Source organism: Hemitrygon akajei, chromosome 2 (genome assembly GCF_048418815.1).
Source record: "Hemitrygon akajei chromosome 2, sHemAka1.3, whole genome shotgun sequence".
In the NCBI taxonomy this organism is placed as follows: domain Eukaryota; kingdom Metazoa; phylum Chordata; class Chondrichthyes; order Myliobatiformes; family Dasyatidae; genus Hemitrygon; species Hemitrygon akajei.
This window is the reverse complement of record NC_133125.1, coordinates 145915281-145936493: the sequence shown is the minus strand read 5'-3', so window position 1 is coordinate 145936493 and position 21213 is coordinate 145915281. Positions and strand designations below refer to the sequence as shown.

Here is a 21213-nt window from a genome sequence, read left to right as displayed (position 1 = left end):
AACCAAGATGCCCATCTAAGCTAGTCCCGTTTGCATGTGTTTGGCTCATATCCCTCTAAATCATTCCTTTCACATATCTGTTTTTTGTTTTTTTTTTAATTGTTATTGACACTACCTCAACATGCTCTGACAGTTCATTCTACATACATACCATCCTTTGGGTGAAAAAATGTGCCCCTCACTTTGCTACTAAATCTCTCTCCTCTCACCTTAAATCTATGCTCTCTGGTTCTTGATTCCCCAACACTGTTAAAAAGACAGAGTACCTTATCTATGCAGCAAGGAATAAAGGTCTAGCCTGTCAAACCTCTCCATGTAACTCAATCCCTCAAGTCCTGGCAACATCCTTGTAAATATTTTCTGTTCTTTTTCTAGTTTATTAACATTTTTTCTGGTTTTCATAAACTCCTGCACCTTACCTGGCCCCCAATTAGTTTTCAGGCATGCGTAGAGGCCATGACTTAATCATGCAGAGGACTGATTTTAACTGCATTAATTCATTAGAATCTGTCACAAAATAGCAAATCAAAAGCCTTTCCTGGATTTTTTTATTTGATTTTTGGATTACGAAATGAAAGGATTCCATTTGCAGATTAAACAAACATTCTTTGCGAGTCTAACGGTTTGATACTGCTGATCTGGCCAGCTTGCTCTGGTGACTGTCCTCACTGGAGAATCTTGGTTTTCTCAGCTCCATACTTGTAATGAAGCTCACCAACATCGTTCTGGCAAACTTTTATCCAGCCATCTTCACGCATGTGATACACTAAAAACAAAAACAGAAATTAAATTGAAATACTTGCAGAGGTGCCTTGCTCCATCACTGTGAAATCATGGTGCAATTGCATCTGGAGTATTGTGTACAGGTCTGGTCTCCCTTCTAAAGGAAGGATACACTTACAGTAAAGGAAGAGCAATGAAGGTTCACCAGATTGTTCACTGGGTTTTATCATATGAAATGAGATTAAACTGTAAACACAAGGAAATCTGCAGATGTTTGAGATTAAACTGTATTTGAAAGAGTTTAATAAGATGAGGAGTGATCTTAGTGAAAAGTACAATACTTTTACAGGAATACTTTTACAGGGCTTGATAGGCTAGATGCAGGATATTTGTCCTAATAGAGCTCCCAATCTAGAGGTCACATTTTCAGAACTTTGGTTTTTTTTCATCTAGAAAGTAGTGGATCCTCATAATTCTCTATCCTAGAGGTCTGCAGAAGCTCACAAACTGAGTATACAGTATTCTAGTCAGAAACTAATAAGTCTTAAGGGAGTTAGGGGATATTGGGTTCATGCAGGAAAGTGATGAAGAAGTAGAAGACCAGCCACGTTCTTAGGAGATGGTTGAACAGCCTCCTCCTGTTTACATTCTCACGAACAGATAATCAGAACATGGAGTCCAAAGCCAACCAATGTACAGTGTCCATGTGAATTCTCCCAGTGTCCATTTCTGCCCTATACAGGCCAATGCCTTCATCCATGTAAAGGTAGGAAGTGACTGATATGTTATTCCAGTCAGATGAAAAGATGAAGGAAAGATCTGTGATTCAGTAACTGGTGACCTGATCTTCATTCTTCCACACTTAACCGAATGTACTAAGAAGGGATAATCTGCGGAACCAAAACGATAGCTCAAAGAAATTGGGAAGAATGTGGTGAGGGCAGTCATCTGTCAATGGCATGAATCATATTTGTTTTTATTTGGTGGGAAAATCTTACTGTTGACGAAGCCTCCAGAGTACGAATCGCGATGTGTGGCATGATAAATGGCCCGCCGTGCCAGGTTGTAGGCTTCTTCCACCGTCAAATCATATCTGTAGCCACTGTCAATGACACCGTAAGCATAACAGTTTCCAGAACCAGTGGAAAACATTTCTCCAGACAGTCTTGTCCCATTTTCATCTACATAGTAGAGTCCTGGGCCCTATGTAATAAAGAAAGATTCAATGTAAATTCCAGGCTGAGTAATATTTATTTTCTACTAAAATTGTGCTAACATGCAAAACTGCTGCAGAAACAAAGCAGGGTCTGGGATTGAGTGCATAGATCTCAATTCGAGTGGGAGATAGTACAGCAGTGGGAGCACTTGATGATTTGAAACATGAGGTTCTGAAGAAGTGGCTGATCAGGTCTGAAGCCTGATATTGCAGGAGCTGCAAATTCTGGAATATCACAATTTAAAATGGGCATCAAATATCAATAAAACCAAATGATTGGCAATATAATCATTAAACGTGTAGAATAACGGGTGTTTGATGGTCAGTTTGCACTTAATGGGCCAAAGGAGATTTTTTGTGCTGTATCTTCCTACAACTTCCAGCTATTTGTTTTAGTAACTGTAAAGTCTCACAAACGCTGTTAACATTGAACTACAGCACAGGAACAGAGTCTTCCCCACACCGTGCTGTGCAAAACTAATTAAACTAATCCCTTCTGCTTACACAATTTATATATTCCTCCATTCTCTGCCTTATCTATGCAATAATATATGATGGAGACTTTTAAGAGGCAAATATGATAGAGCCTCTTAAACACCTCTTTTGTATTTGCCTCCACCACCACCTATGGCAGCACATTCCAGGCATCCACCACTCTGTGTAAACAACCTCCTTTGAACATTGAACAACCCCCTCTCACCTTGAATGTATGCCCTCTCATGTTGGTCATTTTGACCCTTGGAGAAAGATACTGGCTGTCTATTCTATCTATTCCCCAGCTTTCTGATGATATTAAATTGAGTGGGAAAGCAAACTGTGCAGAAGATTCAGAGAGTCCGCAGTGAGATTATAGATAGGCAAAGTGAGTGGGCAAGGGTCTGGCAGATAGAGTACAATGTTGGTAAAAGTGAAGATGTCCACTTTGGAGGGAAAAAATGAAAGAGCAGGTTATTATTTAAATGATAAAAATTGCAGCATGCTGCTGTGCAGAGGGACTTGGGAGTGCTTGTGCATGAATCACAAAAGGTTGGTTTGCAGGTGCAGCAGGCTATCAAGAAAGCAAATGGAATGTTGACGTTCATTACTGGAGGGATTGAATTTAAGAGCAGGGAGGTTATGCTGCAACTGTATATGGTACTGGTGAGGCCGTGTCTGGACTACTGTGTGCAGTTCTGGTCTCCTTACTTGAGGAAGGATATACTGGCTTTAGAGATGGTGCAGAGGAGGTTCACCAGGTTGATTCCAGAGATGAGGGGGTTAGATTCTGAGGAAAGATTGAGTCGCCTGAGACTGTACTCGTCGGACTTCAGAAGAATGAGAGATCTTATAGAAACATATAAAATTATGAAAGGGATAGATAGGGTAGAGAAAGGAAAGTTGTTTCCACTGGTAGGTGAGACTAGAACTAGGGAACATAGCCTCAGGATTCAGGGGAGTAGGTTTAGGATGGTGATGCGGAGAAACTACTTTTCCCAGAGAGTGGTGAATCAATGGAATTCTCTGCCAAGGGAAGCAGTGGAAGCTACCTCAGTAAGTATATTTAAGACAAGGTTGGATGGATTTTTGCAGAGTAGGGGAATTAAGGGTTGTAGGGGAAAGGCAGGAAGATGGAGATAATTCCATGACCAGATCAGCCATGATCTTATTGAATGGCATAGCAGGCTTGACAGGCCAGATGGCCTAATGCTGCTCCTATTTCTTATGTTCAAATCCTATAAACATCTATCAGGCTATCCCTCAGCCTCCACCGCTCCAGAGACAATCTCAAGTCCAGCCTCTCCTTCAAGCAGCTAGCTTATTTCCTCAAATCCAGGCAGCATCCCCACCCTAAAACCTCCACACCCTTCCTATAGTGGGGCAACCAAAGTGAAGACAATACTCCAGACTAGGGTCTATATAACTAGGGTCTTATAAAGCTGCAACATAACTTCCTGACTTGTGAACTCATTGCCTCAACTAATAAAGGCAGGCATATTGTACACCTTCTTTATCTCTATATCAACCTGTGTAGCCACTCTCAGGTAGTTATAGACTTGGACTATAAGATGTATCTGTTTATCAACAATGGTAATCATCCAGCAATTAACTGTGCCCTGCCCCTTTACACTTGATCTTCCAAAGTGTAACAGTCCACACTTGATTGGATTAATCTCAACCTGCCATTGCTCTATGTAGATTTGCAATTGATCAATATCCTGCTACATCTTTGGCAATTTTCTACACTATCCACAACACCACCAATCTATGTATTTTACTAACCCACCTATTTACATTTTCATCTAGAGCATTTATATGTACAAAAAAACAGCAGAGGTCCCAGTACAGATCCTTGTGGAACACTACTAGTCGCAGACCTCCAGCCAGAATAAGTCCTATTGATCATTAATCTCTGTTTTCTATGGGCAAGACAATTCTGAATCAAACAGCCAAGTCACTATGGATCCCATGTACCTTGATCTTCTGGATGAACCTCCAATGAGATACTTGGTCAAATACCTTATGATCCTCCATGCAGACAATATCCATAGCTCTACTTTCATGATTGACTTTCATTACCTCCTCATAAAATACTCCATCGCATTAATTGGACATGTTCTGCCCCAAACAAAGCCCTAAAGCATGATGATTGTCCCTAGCCAGACCATGATCTACCACATAGTCATAAATCCTATCCCTACGAACCTTCCCCAGCAGCTTCCGTACCATTGATGTGAGACTCACTGGTCTATAGTTTCCAAGATTATTCTTACTTCCCTTCTTGAACAACGGGACAACATTAGCCACTTGCAACATCACCTGTGGCTTATGAGGACACAGCGATGCTGGTCAAAGCCCCAGCGATCTATCCTCTCACCTCAATTCTTTAAGAGACCCAACACTACCTTCTTTATGTCGAGCATGGTTCACACTGATCTCACTGTCCTCCATGACATTCTCTTTGGTAAGTATTGACACAAAGTACTAATTTAGGGCCTTACCTACATCCTCAGCTCCAAGTATATGTTCTCTCCTTTATCCCTGACTGGTCCTGCCATTTCCCTAGTTATCCTTTTGCTCTTGATGTATGTGTGGAAGCAATAAAGTGATCTTCCAGTTTAGTACAGTGATAACTAATGGCTCAGATACTAGGAAGTTTTTTATGTGGGATATTTTACATGCAACTTAAAGGCTACTCTGGGTTGATGACGATAAATGCTAATTACATTTTCCCATATATCTAAGTGCAGTCCAACTAATGTTTTGGATGCCACCATGACATCCCAACTCTTATACTTATTGCCTCATCCTATGACAGCAAGTCTACCCAAAGCCTTTTTCATCACATAATCCATCTGTGTTGCCCCTTCAGACAAACTACAGAATTAAACCATGTTGTCCCTCTGTACATCAATGCTCCTAAAGTCCCTTCCATTTACTCTAAATGTCCTACAATGAGATGAGTGATATTAAACCTGATTCTGAAATATCTAATCACGTGGGAGCAACTCAATGCGTAAAAGCATGCAGACATGGTCAAGAGGTTCAGTCGTTGTTCAGACCAAACTTCAGAATAGGGAAGAAACGTGATCTGAGAGACTTTGACTGTGCAATGATTATTGGTGCCAGGCGGAGTGGTTTGAGTATCTCAGAAACTGCTGATTTCCTGGGATTTTCACACAACATCCTCTAGATTTTACAGAGAATGGTGCAATAAACAAACAAAAAAACATTAAATGAGCAGCAGTTCTGGGTGAAAATGCCTTGCTCATGGGAGAGGTCATAGGAGAAATGCCAGACTGGTTCAAAAGGAAGGTGACAGTAACCCATTCATTGCAACAGTAGTCTGCAGAAGAGCATTTCTGAATTTACAACAATGAGCTAGAAGTAGATGTAACACCAGGCCACTGAGTGAGAGTATGTGTTTGTACGTGTATGTGTGTATATATTAAATACAATTTATATTTATAACAAACAACAAAGTTCCCAGCACTGACCCCTATGGTACACCACCGTTTCAGACTCCGGTCACATAAACACCCATTCACCACCCTTAACTCTCCAGTTTCCATGTCATTCTCCCTGGTGATTACCTCAGAACGGTGGCAAAGTTACCCCGAGATCTACTGAGTTTGATGCCACATATGAAATGGCTATTGACTGGTTAACAATCTAATCAGAATCTCACTTGAGAGGTCTGAGTTAATTTCTTGTCAATACTTTAGTGAAACTGTTGCATCCTACTTTAAACCTTACTCCTAGCCTAGATCAGTCTCTATCAAATGCTTGGGAAATCTAAGCAAAGTGCAAACAAAATTCAATGATTTTTATCAGACGTAATTAAAGAAGGAAATCTATTGGTGTTGTTTGCAGGCCAGTTTTAATTGCCTATCCCTAATTACTCTTGAGAAATCTGATGTGAGCAGTGGCTTGAAGCTCTTGGTCCTCTGGTGAAGCTCCCCCCATAGTCCTATTGGGGAGGGAATTCCAGGATTTTGACCTGGTGATACTGAAGGAACATTTCCCAGTCAGGATGCTGTGCAGCTTGGAGTGGAATCTCATAATGGTGGCATCCCTCTACATCTACTTCCCTTATTCTTGGTGGTAGAGGTCACAAGTTTGGGAGGTGGCATCGAATTAAGCTCGATGAGTAACTGCACACTACAACCTATGTGTTTATGATGAAAGGAATCCATGTTTAAGGTAGTGAATGGGAAGTTGATTAAGTGGACTGTTTGTTCGGAATCATATCAAGCTCATTGCCAACGGAGCTGCAGTTATACAGAAAGGCATTCCATTGCACTCCTACTCTGTGAAAGATGGAAGACCTTGGGGTATTGGACTACAAGTTACCCCGCCTCTGAACTGCTCTTGGAACCATGGTTTATTATGTGGCCACTTTGGTTCAATTTCAGGGTGTTGATGTTGTAGACCCAGCAACTGATAAGTAGTTAGACTCTCTCTTGTTGGAGAAGATCACTGCCTGACAGTACAATGATGGGAGTGACACACACAAAATGCTGGTGGAACGCAGCAGGCCAGGCAGCATCTATAGGGAGAAGCACTGTTGAATTTAGGGCCGAGACCCTTCGTCAGGACTAACTGAAAGAAAAGATAGTAAGAGATTTGAAAGTAGGAGGGGGAGGGGGAAATCTGAAATGATAGGAGAAGACAGGAGTGGGAGGGGTGAAGATGAGAGCTGCAAAGTTGACTGGCAAAAGGGATACAGAGCTGGAGAAGAGAAAGGATCATGGGACGGGAGGCCTAGGGAGAAAGAAAGGGGGAGGGGAGCACCAGAGGGAGATGGAGAACAGGCAGAGAGTGATGAGCAGAGAGAGGGAAAAAAAGGGAGGGGGAAATAAATAAATCAGGGATGGGGGTAAGAAGGGGAGGAGGGGCATTAACAGAAGTTAGAGAAAACAATGTTCATGCCATCAGGTTGGAGGCTACCCAGACGGAATATAAGCTGTGGTATACTGTGTCCGGTGCTCCTGGTGCGGCCTTTTATATATTGGTGAGACCCGACGCAGACTGGGAGACCGTTTCGCTGAACACCTACGCTCGGTCCGCCAGAGAAAGCAGGATCTCCCAGTGGCTGCACATTTTAATTCCACATCCCATTCCCATTCTGATATGTCTATCCATGGCCTCCTCTATTGTCAAGATGAAGCCACACTCAGGTTGGAGGAACAACACCTTATATTCCGTCTGGGTAGCCTGTTCACAACTGACACCATGATATACCAGTGAGATGGGTCAAGGTGTATTTTCAAACTGTAGTGATACTCTACCTTCTTATCCCAGCCACAGATCATGCTGCCCATAGACAGCCCCATGCCTCTGTACTCACACATCATGTTGCTCAGCAGTTTGGAAGCAGCTGATACCGTGATGCGTTCTTTGTTTCTCAGTTTGTATAATCTGTCAAAACAATATGCCAGCATAGCTTTAGAGACCTTAACATCAACATATCAGTGCTCCTGAATGAGGTCACCTTTCTGACATATACCATAATTGTTTGTGTAAAAACAGCACTTTCTGACATATATCATAACTGTTTGTGTAAAAAAAAAAGCACTTTCTGACATATATCATAACTGCTTGACAGTCCAGAATGTCATCAGTCCACACACATCTGGGAACCTCATGGTTGGGCCAGGCTTTTTACTGCCCACCCCCTCAACCTTTCAATGGTAGTTTTCTCCAGACAGGTAAAGAGTGCTCGAGTAATGCCTGACCTTGAACGCAGAGCATGGGGGCAGTGTTACTGGTGAGGGACAGAACCTTTGGAGAAGGATTATTTGTGAGTTGGGTTAGGAGGGAATCAATGAGGGGGGATGTGCTGCGTGGGAAGGACTGAGTGTGATTAGTGGAAAGTTATCTTTAGTAAGGAATTAATGTGCAAGCTAATGAGTGCAGTGGGGGTAAGGCATTTCTGAGGGTAAAGTAGCCTTTCTGCTTTCTCAGGTTGGCTGTTGCTGACTGAGCAACTTTGTGACCAGTTCTGGAACCTGAAGAACGTGTGGAGTTGACACCTGAGCTGAATCTCCTTGTTCAATCGCACAGTAGGTAGTGTGTGTCTATCGTTCCTATGATGAGGCAGCATTCCATCAGTCTCACAAAATAACTTCATGTTTCACAATGACAAAATAAGGAGGCTATTTGGCCCATTAGGTGCTATTCTGGCTCATAGAGAAACTCAGATACCCCAGATTACTTCCCTGTAACCTATTCTCCCTCAAATATCCATTTTCATCAACCCCCACCCCCATCACCTGCTCACTGGGGTTATTTTATAACAGCCAAACCTAGCAACACTCCCTGCCAGTCTTTGGGGAGTGGAAGGAAGCCCATGTAGTCATAGGGAGAACGTGCAAACTCCTCACAGACAGCACTAGAGGTAGAACTGAACGCCAGTATCCCAAGCTGTGAAATAGCAGCACTACCTGCTGTGCTATTGTTCCATCCCAAATGGTACTCATTCCCATGACCTTCAGGAGAATCCATGGTGGATGGACGAATGCTGGGTTACTGACATATTACACTATTACACATCAAGCTATCTGCCTGAGTTTTGACTAGATTTTAATACAAAATTGTAGAATTTGCTTACCTGCACTGTTTGGCCAGCAGTCTCTCCCAGTATTGACAATCAGCAGCACTTCCAGACATGGTACCCAGCAAGAAGGGGTTGATTTCAATCACCTTGTTTATATTCACAGAATCTATATAGCAAATAACAACTTGCATTTATATCAATGGATATTGACAGTTACAGTTATTTCAGAAAAAGAGCCCCTTGTAGTTCAAAGGGACATACAAGCAATAAGCCGGGTGGGAACTCACTCCCCTGAAAGGGACAGAGAGGCAGGGACATTCATCAGTGTTAAAGAACACCTGGACCAATGACTGGAAGGTATATCCTTGAGCAGAGTTTTTAACTCTAGGCTACTCTTTCCTCACCATCACAGACAAGATGATTTAAATGGCTAACATATCATTAATCTTGAATGATTCTATGATGCTAAGGTTTCGACTGTACATCTGTGGAATGATGTTGTGTTCAGGGTAATGTGCAGGTGACAAATACAATTGAGCCTCCCTGAAGTTCCATGAACTTGCAGTGTGGGTATAAGCAGGGAAGACTTTCTATTATCCATTCATTCATTCACTGAATGTGGCATCACCATCTCTTTTGCTGTATGGCAAAAGGTTTCTTCTGAAACTTTGCCCTGAGAGGATTTTGGTCAGTGTGGCCAGGGGATGGGTGTCACAAGAATGAGATTTACTGTATATATTTTAATATATTAACCAGAAACATCCTTTTAACAGGCAATCGTTATCTACACCAGTCAAAAATGGTGGAGTGGTCAATTAAAAAAATTTCACCTTCTTCCTAATACATAGAGGTAAAAGGGCCCGTAGGATCATTGGGGATGCAAGCCATCCCAACCACAATCTATTCCAGCTGCTACCATCCGGGAAACGGTACCGCAGCATTAAAGCCAGGACCAACAGGCTCCAGGACAACTTCTTCCACCAGGCTATCAGACTGATTAACTTATGCTAACACAGTTGTATTTCTATGCTATGTTGACTGTTCTGTTGTATATTTACTGTACATACTATTTATTACAAATTACAATAATTTGCACATTTAGATGGAGACGTAACGTAAAGATTTTTACTCCTCATGTATGTGAAGGATGTAAAAAATAATGTCAATTCAATCCTAGAGCTGAAACAGGTTGTTAAGACAATTGAAATCATTTGGACTCACCAAGGTAATTTCCTGCTGAGGCCCTGGAGTCCACAGCCACAATCACTCCATGTTTAAATTTAAAGGCCAAAGTGGTTGTTCCATGGTTAATTTTTATCCTTATTCCTCCTTCTCCTTCACTGTATGACTTCAGGAATTCCACGGGCTGGAAGTGTGAAGCATAAAGATCTTGCCTTACACTGATTTATAGTAAATTGATAAGAATATTAATCACCATTGTCAAATCTATATTTAAATACAAATACAGTAGGATCCACATAGCCATGTAGCCTTTCCATTTGCCATTCACACCAATTATAATTCTGATCAGTTCGTACTTCCCCGTCATTCTAAGAATTTCACTTTCCATCAAGTGTTTCTCCTACTTAGACGGATATTCTTGAGAGACTATTCAATGAGACCATATTGGTAGAATTTAGGAATAAAAGAGGACCAATCATTTTGCTGGAGATATATGGCAGAATTAGAGCAACAGACAGCTAAGCAAATGACAGAAAGATGTCAGAGTGTTACAGAATTGAGGGATTTTAGTTTCCCCAATACTGACTGAGATTACATTATCAACCAGGCCTTTTGCTCTTCTTGCTACTACCATCAGGCTGGAGGCACAGGAGCCTTGGTATCACAACAGCAGGTTTTATTGCTATGAATTGCAATATACTATTGTCGCAAAACAACAAATTTCATAATATGCATTAAAAATGATCCAATTCTGATTCTCCTGAACCGACATGGATAACTTTGCTCACCACAACACTGAACTGATTCTACAACCTGCAGACTCATTTTATAGGACTCCACAACTCATGTTCTTCGTATTATTTATGTATTTTTAATTGCACAATTTGTCATCTTTTGCACATTGGTTGTTTGTCGGACTTTTCATGTATAGATTTTCATAAATTTTATTGTATATCTCTATTAATCTCAAGGCAACATACATGTACTGTACTTTGATAATAAATTTGCTTTGACTTTAACATTGACTTACTGTAAAGTGTTTGGATGGGGTGGGATTTGTTAAGTGTGTCCTGGTGAGTACAGTAAGACAATATGTGGATAGTCCTACCACAGAAAGGGCTACTTATCTTACCTTATCTCCGGAAATTACATTGGGCAGATGGTGGAAGTGTTGGTAGGTTTAAAGGTAATTATGCAGAGGGATGAGGTTGGTCCTCAAGTTAAGATACTGAATTGGGTAAGGCTGATTTCCATGGTGCAAGAGAGGACCCAGTTATTCCTCTAGTTTGTGATGTCTCAACCTGGCAGTAGAGTCGACCGAGGACAGACTGTCAGTGTGGAAATAGGGAGGGGAATTAAAGTGGCAGGCATTTGGGAACCCTAGATGGTCATGGCAGACAGAACACAGCTAACTGGCCATGTAGTGGTCACCTTGTCTGCACATTGTCTCACCGATACAGAGTGGGACAATTGACAAGGTTGGAAGAGAGGAACGTGAATTCCTTATTCCTATTCATCCCAGCACATGCATGGCCTCACATTGTATCTATCTGTAGAGGAAGGATGTCTCCTCTTGGAGACCACCGCTGAAGAATAATAGGAGTAGTAGTAGTAGGCCTCCGTTAGTCTCAATAGACCATGGATTTGCACCTTGGAAAGTTTCCAGGCCGCAAGCCTGGGCAAGGTTTTTTTTATGGAAGACCGGCAGTTGCCGAAGCTGCAAGTCTCCCCTCTCCACGGCACCGATGTTGTCCAAGGGAAGGGCTTTAGGACCCATACAGCTTGGCACCGGTGTCGTCGCAGAGCAATGTGTGGTTAAGTAACTTGCTCAACAATACACACGCAGCCTCATCCAAGGCTTCAACTAGCGACCTTCAGATAACTAGACGAACGCCTTAACCACTTGACCATGCACCAACACGTGAAGAATAATAGTGGCTAACTTATAGCTGATTTTCTGATTTGTTTTCACTTGGAGGGTCAAAACCATAGTAGAATGCAGGGGAAGTGAAATTATTATAGTAGTGATAGGGAATGGTGTAATTAGGGGGCCGAATGATCAGTGTGGACAATGGGACACATGGTTTGTTTCTGTGCTAATAATATTGTCGAAACAGAAGACCAAGAAATTCATAAGGGAGAGCAGGGATAAGGGATTTAATCAACTTAGAAATGTTCAAATAAGGTGCTGAAGGAACTCAGTGGGTCAGGCAGTATCTATTGAGGGAAACATACAGTCGGCGTTTCAGGTCCAGGACCCCCACTCCATTCTACAGATGTTACTTGATGCACAGTGTTCTTCTAGATCTTATGTATTGCTTCAGATTCCAGTATCTATCTCTTATGTTTAAAGATTTGCACATAACTTCCTTAACACATTGGCATTCTGGTCGTTATTACAGAAAGACATCTGTAACCACCACCTCCAATGCTGCTCATCACACACACACACACACACACACACACACACACACACACACACACACACACACACACACACACACACACACACACACACACACACACACACACACACACACACACACACACACACACCTCTTACAAGTCTATCTTACAGTTGGAGCTAATATTAATTTCTCCCCGGACAAGCTTCCGTTTTTATAAACTCCGGCAATTCACTATGCTCTGCAGACTTCCCCAGCCAGTCCAACCCCAGAGGCGGCTGTGCGAGTGCCCGAGTCGAGCCAACACAGAACTCACGTCCAGCCCCAGCGGCACAGCCAACTGCCCATCCGCGACCCCGAAAGCCCCGCTTCCACTCAGACATGGACTTTTCGCTCCGAAAGGCGAGAAGTCCAGATCCAGGTCCCGAAATCCGCAGACATCCATAAACGCCATGTTCTCGGAGAGTCCCGCCGCGCAAAACGCAAGTGAAACTAACTCTTACACAGAAACCGACACGATGCAAAACACGGACTGGGGCACAGTAACTGAGACAGTGGGAGTGGGGGAATGAGAATAGGGGACTGGGGGAATGAGAATAGGGGATGGGTCTGGGACTGGGGGAATGAGAATAGGGGTTGGTAATAATAGGGTATGGGTCTGGGACTGTGTGAATGGGGGAATGAGAATAGGGGATGGGTCTGGGACTGGGGGAATGAGAATAGGGAATGGGTCTGGGACTGGGGGAATGAGAATAGGGAACCGGTCTGGGAGCGGGGGGAATGAGAATAGGGGACGAGTCTGGGAGTGTGGGACTGGGGGAATGAGAATAGGGGATGGGTCTGGGACTGTGGGAATGGGGAAATGAGAATTGGGGATGGGTCTAAGAATAGGGGATGGGTCTGGGACTGGGGGAATGAGAATAGGGGATGGGTCTGGGAGTGTGGGACTGGGGGAATGAGAATAGGGGACCGGTCTGGGACTGGAGGAATGGGGAAATGAGAATTGGGGATGGGTCTGGGAGTGTGAGACTGGGGGAATGAGAATAGGGGATGGGTCTGGGAGTGTGAGACTAGGGGAATGAGAATAGGGAACCGGTCTGGGACTGTGGGAGCGGGGGAATGAGAATAGGGGACGAGTCTAGGAGTGTGGGACTGGGGGAATGAGAATAGGGGATGGGTCTGGGACTGTGGGAATGGGGAAATGAGAATTGGGGATGGGTCTAAGAATAGGGGATGGGTCTGGGACTGGGGGAATGAGAATAGGGGATGGGTCTGGGAGTGTGAGACTGGGGGAATGAGAATAGGGGACCGGTCTGGGACTGGAGGAATTGGGAAATGAGAATTGGGGATGGGTCTAAGAATAGGGGATGTGTCTGGGAGTGTGAGACTGGGGGAATGAGAATAGGGGACTGTGGGAGTGCGGGTATGAGAATAGGGGATGGGTCTGGGACTGAGGGAATGAGAATAGGGGATGGGTCTGGGAGTGTGAGACTGGGGGAATGAGAATAGGGGACCGGTCTGGGACTGAAGGAATGGGGAAATGAGAATTGAGGATGGGTCTAAGAATAGGGCATGGGTCTGGGACTGGGGGAATGAGAATAGGGGATGGGTCTGGGAGTGTGAGACTGGGGGAATGAGAATAGGGGACTGTGGGAGTGCGGGTATGAGAATAGGGGATGGGTCTGGGACTGAGGGAATGAGAATAGGGGACCGGTCTGGGACTGTGGGAGCGGGGGAATGAGAATAGGGGATGGGTCTGGGACTGTGGGAATGGGGAAATGAGAATTGGGGATGGGTCTAAGAATAGGGGATGGGTCTGGGACTGGAGGAATGAGAATAGGGGATGGGTCTAAGAATAGGGGATGAGTCTGGGACTGTGGGAGTGGGGGAATGAGAATGGGAGATGGGTCTGGGACTGGGGGACTGGGAGAATGAGAATAGGGGATGGGTCTGGGATTGGGGGACTGGGTGAATGAGAATTGGGGATGGTCTAAGAATAGGGGATGAGTGTGGGACTGTGGGAGTGGGGGAATGAGAATGGGAGATGGGTCTGGGACTGGGGGACTGGGAGAATGAGAATAGGGGATGGATCTGGGATTGGGGGACTGGGGGAATGAGAATAGGGGATGGGTCTGGGATTGGGGGACTGGGGGAATGAGAATAGGGGATGGGTCTGGGACTGTGGGAGTGGGGGAATGAGAATAGGGGATGGGTCTAAGAATAGGGGATGGGTCTGGGACTGGAGGAATGAGAATAGGGGATGGGTTTAAGAATAGGGGATGAGTCTGGGACTGTGGGAGTGGGGGAATGAGAATGGGAGACGGGTCTGGGACTGGGGGACTGGGAGAATGAGAATAGGGGATGGGTCTGGGATTGGGGGAATGGGGAAGTGAGAATTGGGGTCGGGTCTGGGAGTGTGGGACTGGGAAAATGAGAATAGGGGAGGGGACTGGGATTGGGGGAATGGGAGAATGAGAATAGGAGATGGGTTTGGGGTTGTGGGAGTGGGGAAATGAGAATTGGGGATGGGTCTGGGACTTTGGGAGTGGGGGAATGGGAGAATGAGAATAGGAGATGGGTTTGGGATTGTGGGAGTGGGGAAATGAGAATTGGGGATGGGTCTGGGACTTTGGGAGTGGGGGAATGAGAATTGGGATCGGGTCTGGGAGTGTGGGAATGGGGAAATGAGAATAGGTGATGGGTCTGAGACTGTTGGTGTGGGAGGATGATAATATGGGATTGGGAGAGTGAGAGAGAAGTAGACAGAGATTGCAACGGCAGGATTGGGACTGGTACACGGGGGGATAATGGGAGACAAACTGGGTCGGGGGATTGGGACTTGAGTGGGTCTAGGGGACGTGGGAGTGGCCTACTGGGTCTAGGACTGAAACATGTTCTGTGGTACTAGAACACAGGGGACTGGGCTGTGACTGTGCGAGTGGCGGGGGGTGTGATAGGGGCCATGAGAGTCCATCATAGGAAAAGCCTTCCAGAGCATTGAGCACATTTTCACGGAGCGCTGTGGCAGGAAAGCAGCATCCACCATCAAGGAACCCATTTTCCATGCTCCGTTCTGGCTGCTGCCATCAGGAGCCCCAGGACCACCAGGTTCAACCGTCAGGTTCTTGAACCAGTGGGCATAACTTCACTTGCCCCGTCATTGAAATGCTCCCACAACCTCTGGACTCACTTTCAGACATATAGTATATATGTATATACCTGTGAAGCTAGTGAGACTTGTGGAACAGACATAGCCAAGCGCTCTCATTTCTCAATTGTTAAGAAATTTCAGATTATTCCTGTGGTATTTAGTAACCTGGAGACTTACATAAACATTGCTGTGTTGGCCTAATTGTGTGGTGACTTTGTGATGAATCTAGTTGTAGATATTACTATTGTGACAGTGTATACCCTGTTTGTGTTCCATCATGAGCAGGGTATACATTGAATTTTTAATTCAGCATATTTCTGTTGTTTTTCACTTTCTTATTTCTATATATTATGTGTGTTTGGAATGGCTACATCTATTAAATAAGTTGTTCGTGCTTGTTTATCCTGTGTTATTATTATTTCATTTTTCCTTAGTCCATTCTGTTTGGTGTGGTTATTCATTGAGTCTATTGTTTTTTTTGTATTTACTATGAATGTTCGTAAGAAAATGAATCTCAGGGTTGTATATGGTGATATATATGTACTTTGATAATAAATTTATTTTGAACTTTGGAACTGGGAGTCTGGGGGACTAGAAGCGATGGAAGTAAGTCACTGGTGGACAGGGGGAGTAGGAGACTGGGGACGTTGGCCTGGGATCTGATCTGCGGGTCTGGGACTCGAGGGACAGGGCCATGACCGGGGGAGTAGGACCTGAGGAACAGGGCTGGAAGTGGGAGGACAGGGTTTATAGGTGTGGTAAACTATGTATACCTGTCTGGACCAGTATACCAGTCAGCCACCCTGCTGACTGCTCCTGTGGCTCCTCCCACAGACCCCTGTATAAAGGCGATTGGGGCACTGCTCCTCCCTCAGTCTTCGACAGGTCGTGCTCCCTTTTCGAGGCTGGCATATTCTCGGCTGCAGGAGTACGTGCTGAGGGACGCACTCAAACTCGGTGCAGCCACCGCAAGGGCCCGGTGGGGAAGGACCACAGTCTAGGGTTCTTCTCCCGCTGGAGTTGAGGGGTAGGGGGTTGGGGGTATACCCCCTAAATGTAAATATGAAAGAACAGAGTGCCACGTGGGTGGTGACAATTTTGAATTTAAAAATGTAAAGACAGCAATGGAAACAACTGTAAAGAATTGAAAGTCATTGAATGGTTATTGTATATAATTTTATTTTTGAATAAAGTATATTTTGTTTAATTTTAAAAAAATAAAAGCCTATCGCACACTTCCAGTCTCCTAGAGTTATTGATGGTGCATCAATAGGGAATAAGACTAGGAGTTTGGAGCTCTGAGGGAATTGAACTGAGGGGCCCCAGTGGGACCGGGGTGTCTAAGACTCCTAGACAGAGTCGGGTCTGTGTCTGTGATTAAATCTAGAGCACAGTCTGCGGGATGGGACTGGCTGTTTTTGTTTCAGAATGCTCATACAATCAGCACGGTCTGTGGTCACTGAGTTCAGAGATGATTGAGGTTGTGGCAATGTTTTGCCTGAGTTTCGATGCCCCTTGGTCTCACTGACCCCCACCCCGCCCCCGGTCCGGCTGTGACTCCGCCCACTGTTCTGCCACTGAACGTATTAACATCGCAGCCCCAGCGGTTTGTTCACTCTCACACTTGTCCCTGAGCACTCCCGCTGACTCTGTACATGTGTTACTATATCACACCTGCCCCTGTTTCACAGGGCACACTCGCAGCCCCCGTACGCGTTTAACTCTCTCACACCTGCCCCCGTCTCCATGCGCGCACACGGTGCCGCTGTACAGCAAGTTTGCCCAGACATTATCAGCCAATGAGCAGCCGGACTTTGCTTTGTCATCAGTTGCCGGGCAGGATCGGAGTGTACAGGTTCGCTCCGCTCCTCCCACATCAGGAAATGGGCCGTGACCGGACGCTCAACTGTAACCTGCTCATTGTGAAACTAGTGTCAACCGTAAACGTTTGTTTTTGCATTTCCCACACAGACAGTCACCACATTTCAAACAGATGTCAAAGGTACATTTAATGCCAGAGAAATGTATACGATCTACATCCTGAAATACTTTTTCTTCGCAACCGTCCATGAAAACAGAGGAGTGCCCCAAAGAATGAATGTTAAATGTTAGAACCCCAAAAGCCCCTCTAATTCCCCCCTCCCACGCGTATGCATCAGCGAAGCAAGAACCCTCCTCCCCCACCAGCAAAAAAAGCATCAGCACCACCCCCAGCACTCAAGCGTGAATCAATAAAGACACAGACTTGTAGTGCCCCAAAGGCTACTCGTTCACCCAGTAATTCGACATACCACAGGCTCTCCCTCTCCCTAATAAGGGAAAAAGAGGTGTCTCCGTTTCACCAGAGTTTATTTCAGACTCCGAAATTCTGAGCTTTCAGCTATCAGGTATACATAGAACATCGGACAATACAGCATGGAATAAGCCCACAATGTCTGCGACAAATCAAACCAGTGCCTTCTACTACACGGTGGCCATATCTCTCTATTGCCTGCAGATCTATGTGCCTGTCTCATGGCCTCTTAAATTCACTGTGAAGTCTGCTTCCTCCACCATATCTGGCAGTGAATTCCCAGGTGTGTCAAAAAGACTTTGAATCATAGAACTCTACAACCGAGAAACAGGCCCTTTGGCCCATCTAGTCTAGTCAAACCAATAATCTGCCTAGTCCCATTGAACTGCAGCTGGATCATAGCACCCTCCCTCCATATCCCCCCCCCCATCTATGTACCTATCCAAATTTCTCTTAAATGTAGAAACTGAACACTCTACTGCCGAGTGAAGAAATTCCCCTTAAGTATTTCACCTTTCACCCTTAACCCATGACCTTTAGTTCTAGTCTCACCAAACATCAGTGGAAAAAGCCTGCTTACATTTACCCTATCTACACCCCTCATAATTGTGTACACCTCTATCAAATCTCCCCTCATTCTCCTACACTCCAAGTAATGAAATGCTAACCTATTCAACCTCTCCCTATAACTCGGGTCCTCAAGTCCTGGCAACTCCTTTGTAAATTTTCTCTGCAATCTTTCAACCTTATTTACATCTTATCTGTAGGTAGGTGACCAAAACTACACACAACACTCCAAATTAGGCCTCACCAATGTCTTACACAACAACCTAACTCCAGTACTCGATACTTTGATTTATGAAGGCCAATGTACCAAAAGCTCTCTTTATGACCCTATCTACATATGAGGAATTATAGATTTGTATTTCCAGATCCGATCGCTCTGTTCTACCACACTCCTCGGTGCACTACTGCACATTGTGTAAGGCCTACCGTGATTGGCCTTACACAAGTGCAACACCTCACCATTGCCTGCATTCAAATCCATATGCCATTTGTCTGCCCATTTTCCCAGCTGGTCTAGATTCCTCTACAAGCTTTGAAATCTCTCTCGATGTCCACTATACCCTCAGTCTTGGTGTCATCGCCAAACTTGCTGATCCAGTTTACTACATTAACATCCAGGTTGTTAATATAGATGGCAAACAACAAGAGACCAGCACTGATCCCCGTGGCACACCATTAGTCACAGGCCTCCAGTCAGAGAGGCAACCATCAACTACCACTCTGTGACTTCTGCCACAAAGCTAATGTTCCCAGCTTTTATTATGGCATGGTCCATTAACCCTGTGGACCCAGCCTGGGAACCCTGAACTAATCAAATTTACTACCAGATCCTGAATGCCAAGTGACTGAACCAACCTCCCATGCAGTACTTGTCAAAGGCCTTGCTGCAGTACTAACCCTGTGTATATCATTTAAACTTTTCCCCTCTAACCTCAAACTTATGTCCCGCAGTGTTTCACATTTCCACTCTGGGAAAAATATCTCTACCCTCTCATAATGCTACAAACCTTGATCAAGTCTCCCTTCGGCCTCCAAAACTCTGGAGCAAACAGCCCAAGTTCAATCTCTCCTTACAGGCATGTCCTCTAATTCAGACAGCTTCCTGGTGACCTTTTCTGCACCTTTTCCACAGCTCCAAATCCTTAAAATGGTCTTAAAATGGATTGAAGGGACATTACTGAAGAGCAAATAGCGAGGGTTTAGAGATAGAGTGCAGCTCCCTTCACACTGGCCCATCACACAATCCTGGCATCAGACAAATGATGAAAATCTCTTACATGTTCTGAGGTTTAGGCGTAAAGGGAGTGTCACTCTGAAATCTGTGATGGGACATTGTAGGGGGAGCTTCACTCTGCGTTTCACCCCGGGAGTGTGTGATGAGACCGTGTGGAGGGAGCTTCACTCTGTGTTTCACCCCAGGAGTGTGTGATGAGACCGTGTGGAGGGAGCTTCACTCTGTGTTTCACCCTGGGAGTGTGTGATGAGACCGTGTGGAGAGAGCTTCACTCTGTGCTTCACCCCGGGAGTGTGTGATGAGACCGTGTGGAGGGAGCTTCACTCTGAGTTTCACCCCAGGAGTGTGTGATGAGACCGTGTGGAGGGAGCTTCACTCTGTGTTTCATCCTGGGAGTGTGTGATGAGACCGTGTGGAGGGAGCTTCACTCTGTGTTTTATCCCAGGAGTGTGTGATGAGACCGTGTGGAGGGAGCTTCACTCTGTGTTTCATCCTGGGAGTGTGTGATGAGACCGTGTGGAGGGAGCTTCACTCTGTGTTTCATCCTGGGAGTGTGTGATGAGACCGTGTGGAGGGAGCTTCACTCTGTGTTTCATCCCGGGAGTGTGTGATCAGACCGTGAGGAGGGAGCTTCACTCTGTGTTTCACCCCCGGAGCGTGTGATGAGACCGTGTGGAGGGAGCTTCACTCTGTGTTTTATCCCGGGAGTGTGTGATGAGACCGTGTGGAGGGAGCTTCACTCTGTGTTTCACCCCGGGAGTGTGTGATGAGACCGTGTGGAGGGAGCTTCACTCTGTGTTTCACCCCGGGAGTGTGTGATGAGACCGTGTGGAACGAACTTCACTCTGTGTTTCACCCCAGGAGTGTGTGATGAGACCGTGTGTGATGAAACCGTGTGGAACGAACTTCACTCTGTGTTTCACCCCGGGAGTGTGTGATCAGACCGTGTGGAGGAAACTGTTCCTGTGTTGTTCTATGTGATTGGTTGAATTTAATCTGTTTATGAATTTAGAAACAAATTAATGAAAAGCTGGAGCTCGCGATGGTCTGAAATAAACTGACGAATCGGCGCCTTCTCATCAATGAGACAAGGTGTTATCTTAGCCTCAATCTGCTGTGAATTGTGAGCTCGGCAGTGTCCGATCGGAGGGCAGAAACGATCCTGGACAGAAAGATCTGCCCCGACAACTGGTGATGCGACAGATACCGGGTGCTCATTGGCTGTTGGAACGATCGCGGTTAACGTAGCGTGTCGTTATTTCAAGCATTGCAGTTAAACACAATAGATGTATTCAAAGTGTTAACGCCTGTAAAAGGGCAAAGGTTAAAGGGAGTGGTTGCTCAGTGCTCCAGGGTACAGAGCCCTCAGCGGTGATGGGGGGTGGGAGCGGTAGGGAAGGGGTGTC

The 21213-nt window shown here is 45.1% G+C and overlaps 1 protein-coding gene across 1 annotated transcript; it reads right to left on the bottom strand.

Moving 5' to 3' along the window:
- Nucleotides 1-531: 531 nt before the first annotated feature.
- psmb8a (proteasome 20S subunit beta 8A) lies at nucleotides 532-13056 on the bottom strand. Its single transcript, XM_073064344.1, has 6 exons — nucleotides 12879-13056; nucleotides 10197-10341; nucleotides 9030-9141; nucleotides 7708-7837; nucleotides 1722-1926; nucleotides 532-766 (listed from the first exon to the last, which is right to left on the bottom strand). The coding sequence occupies exons 1-6, from the start codon at nucleotides 13014-13016 to the stop codon at nucleotides 666-668; spliced, it is 831 nt and encodes a 276-aa protein (XP_072920445.1). The 5' UTR covers nucleotides 13017-13056; the 3' UTR covers nucleotides 532-665.
- Nucleotides 13057-21213: the final 8157 nt, after the last annotated feature.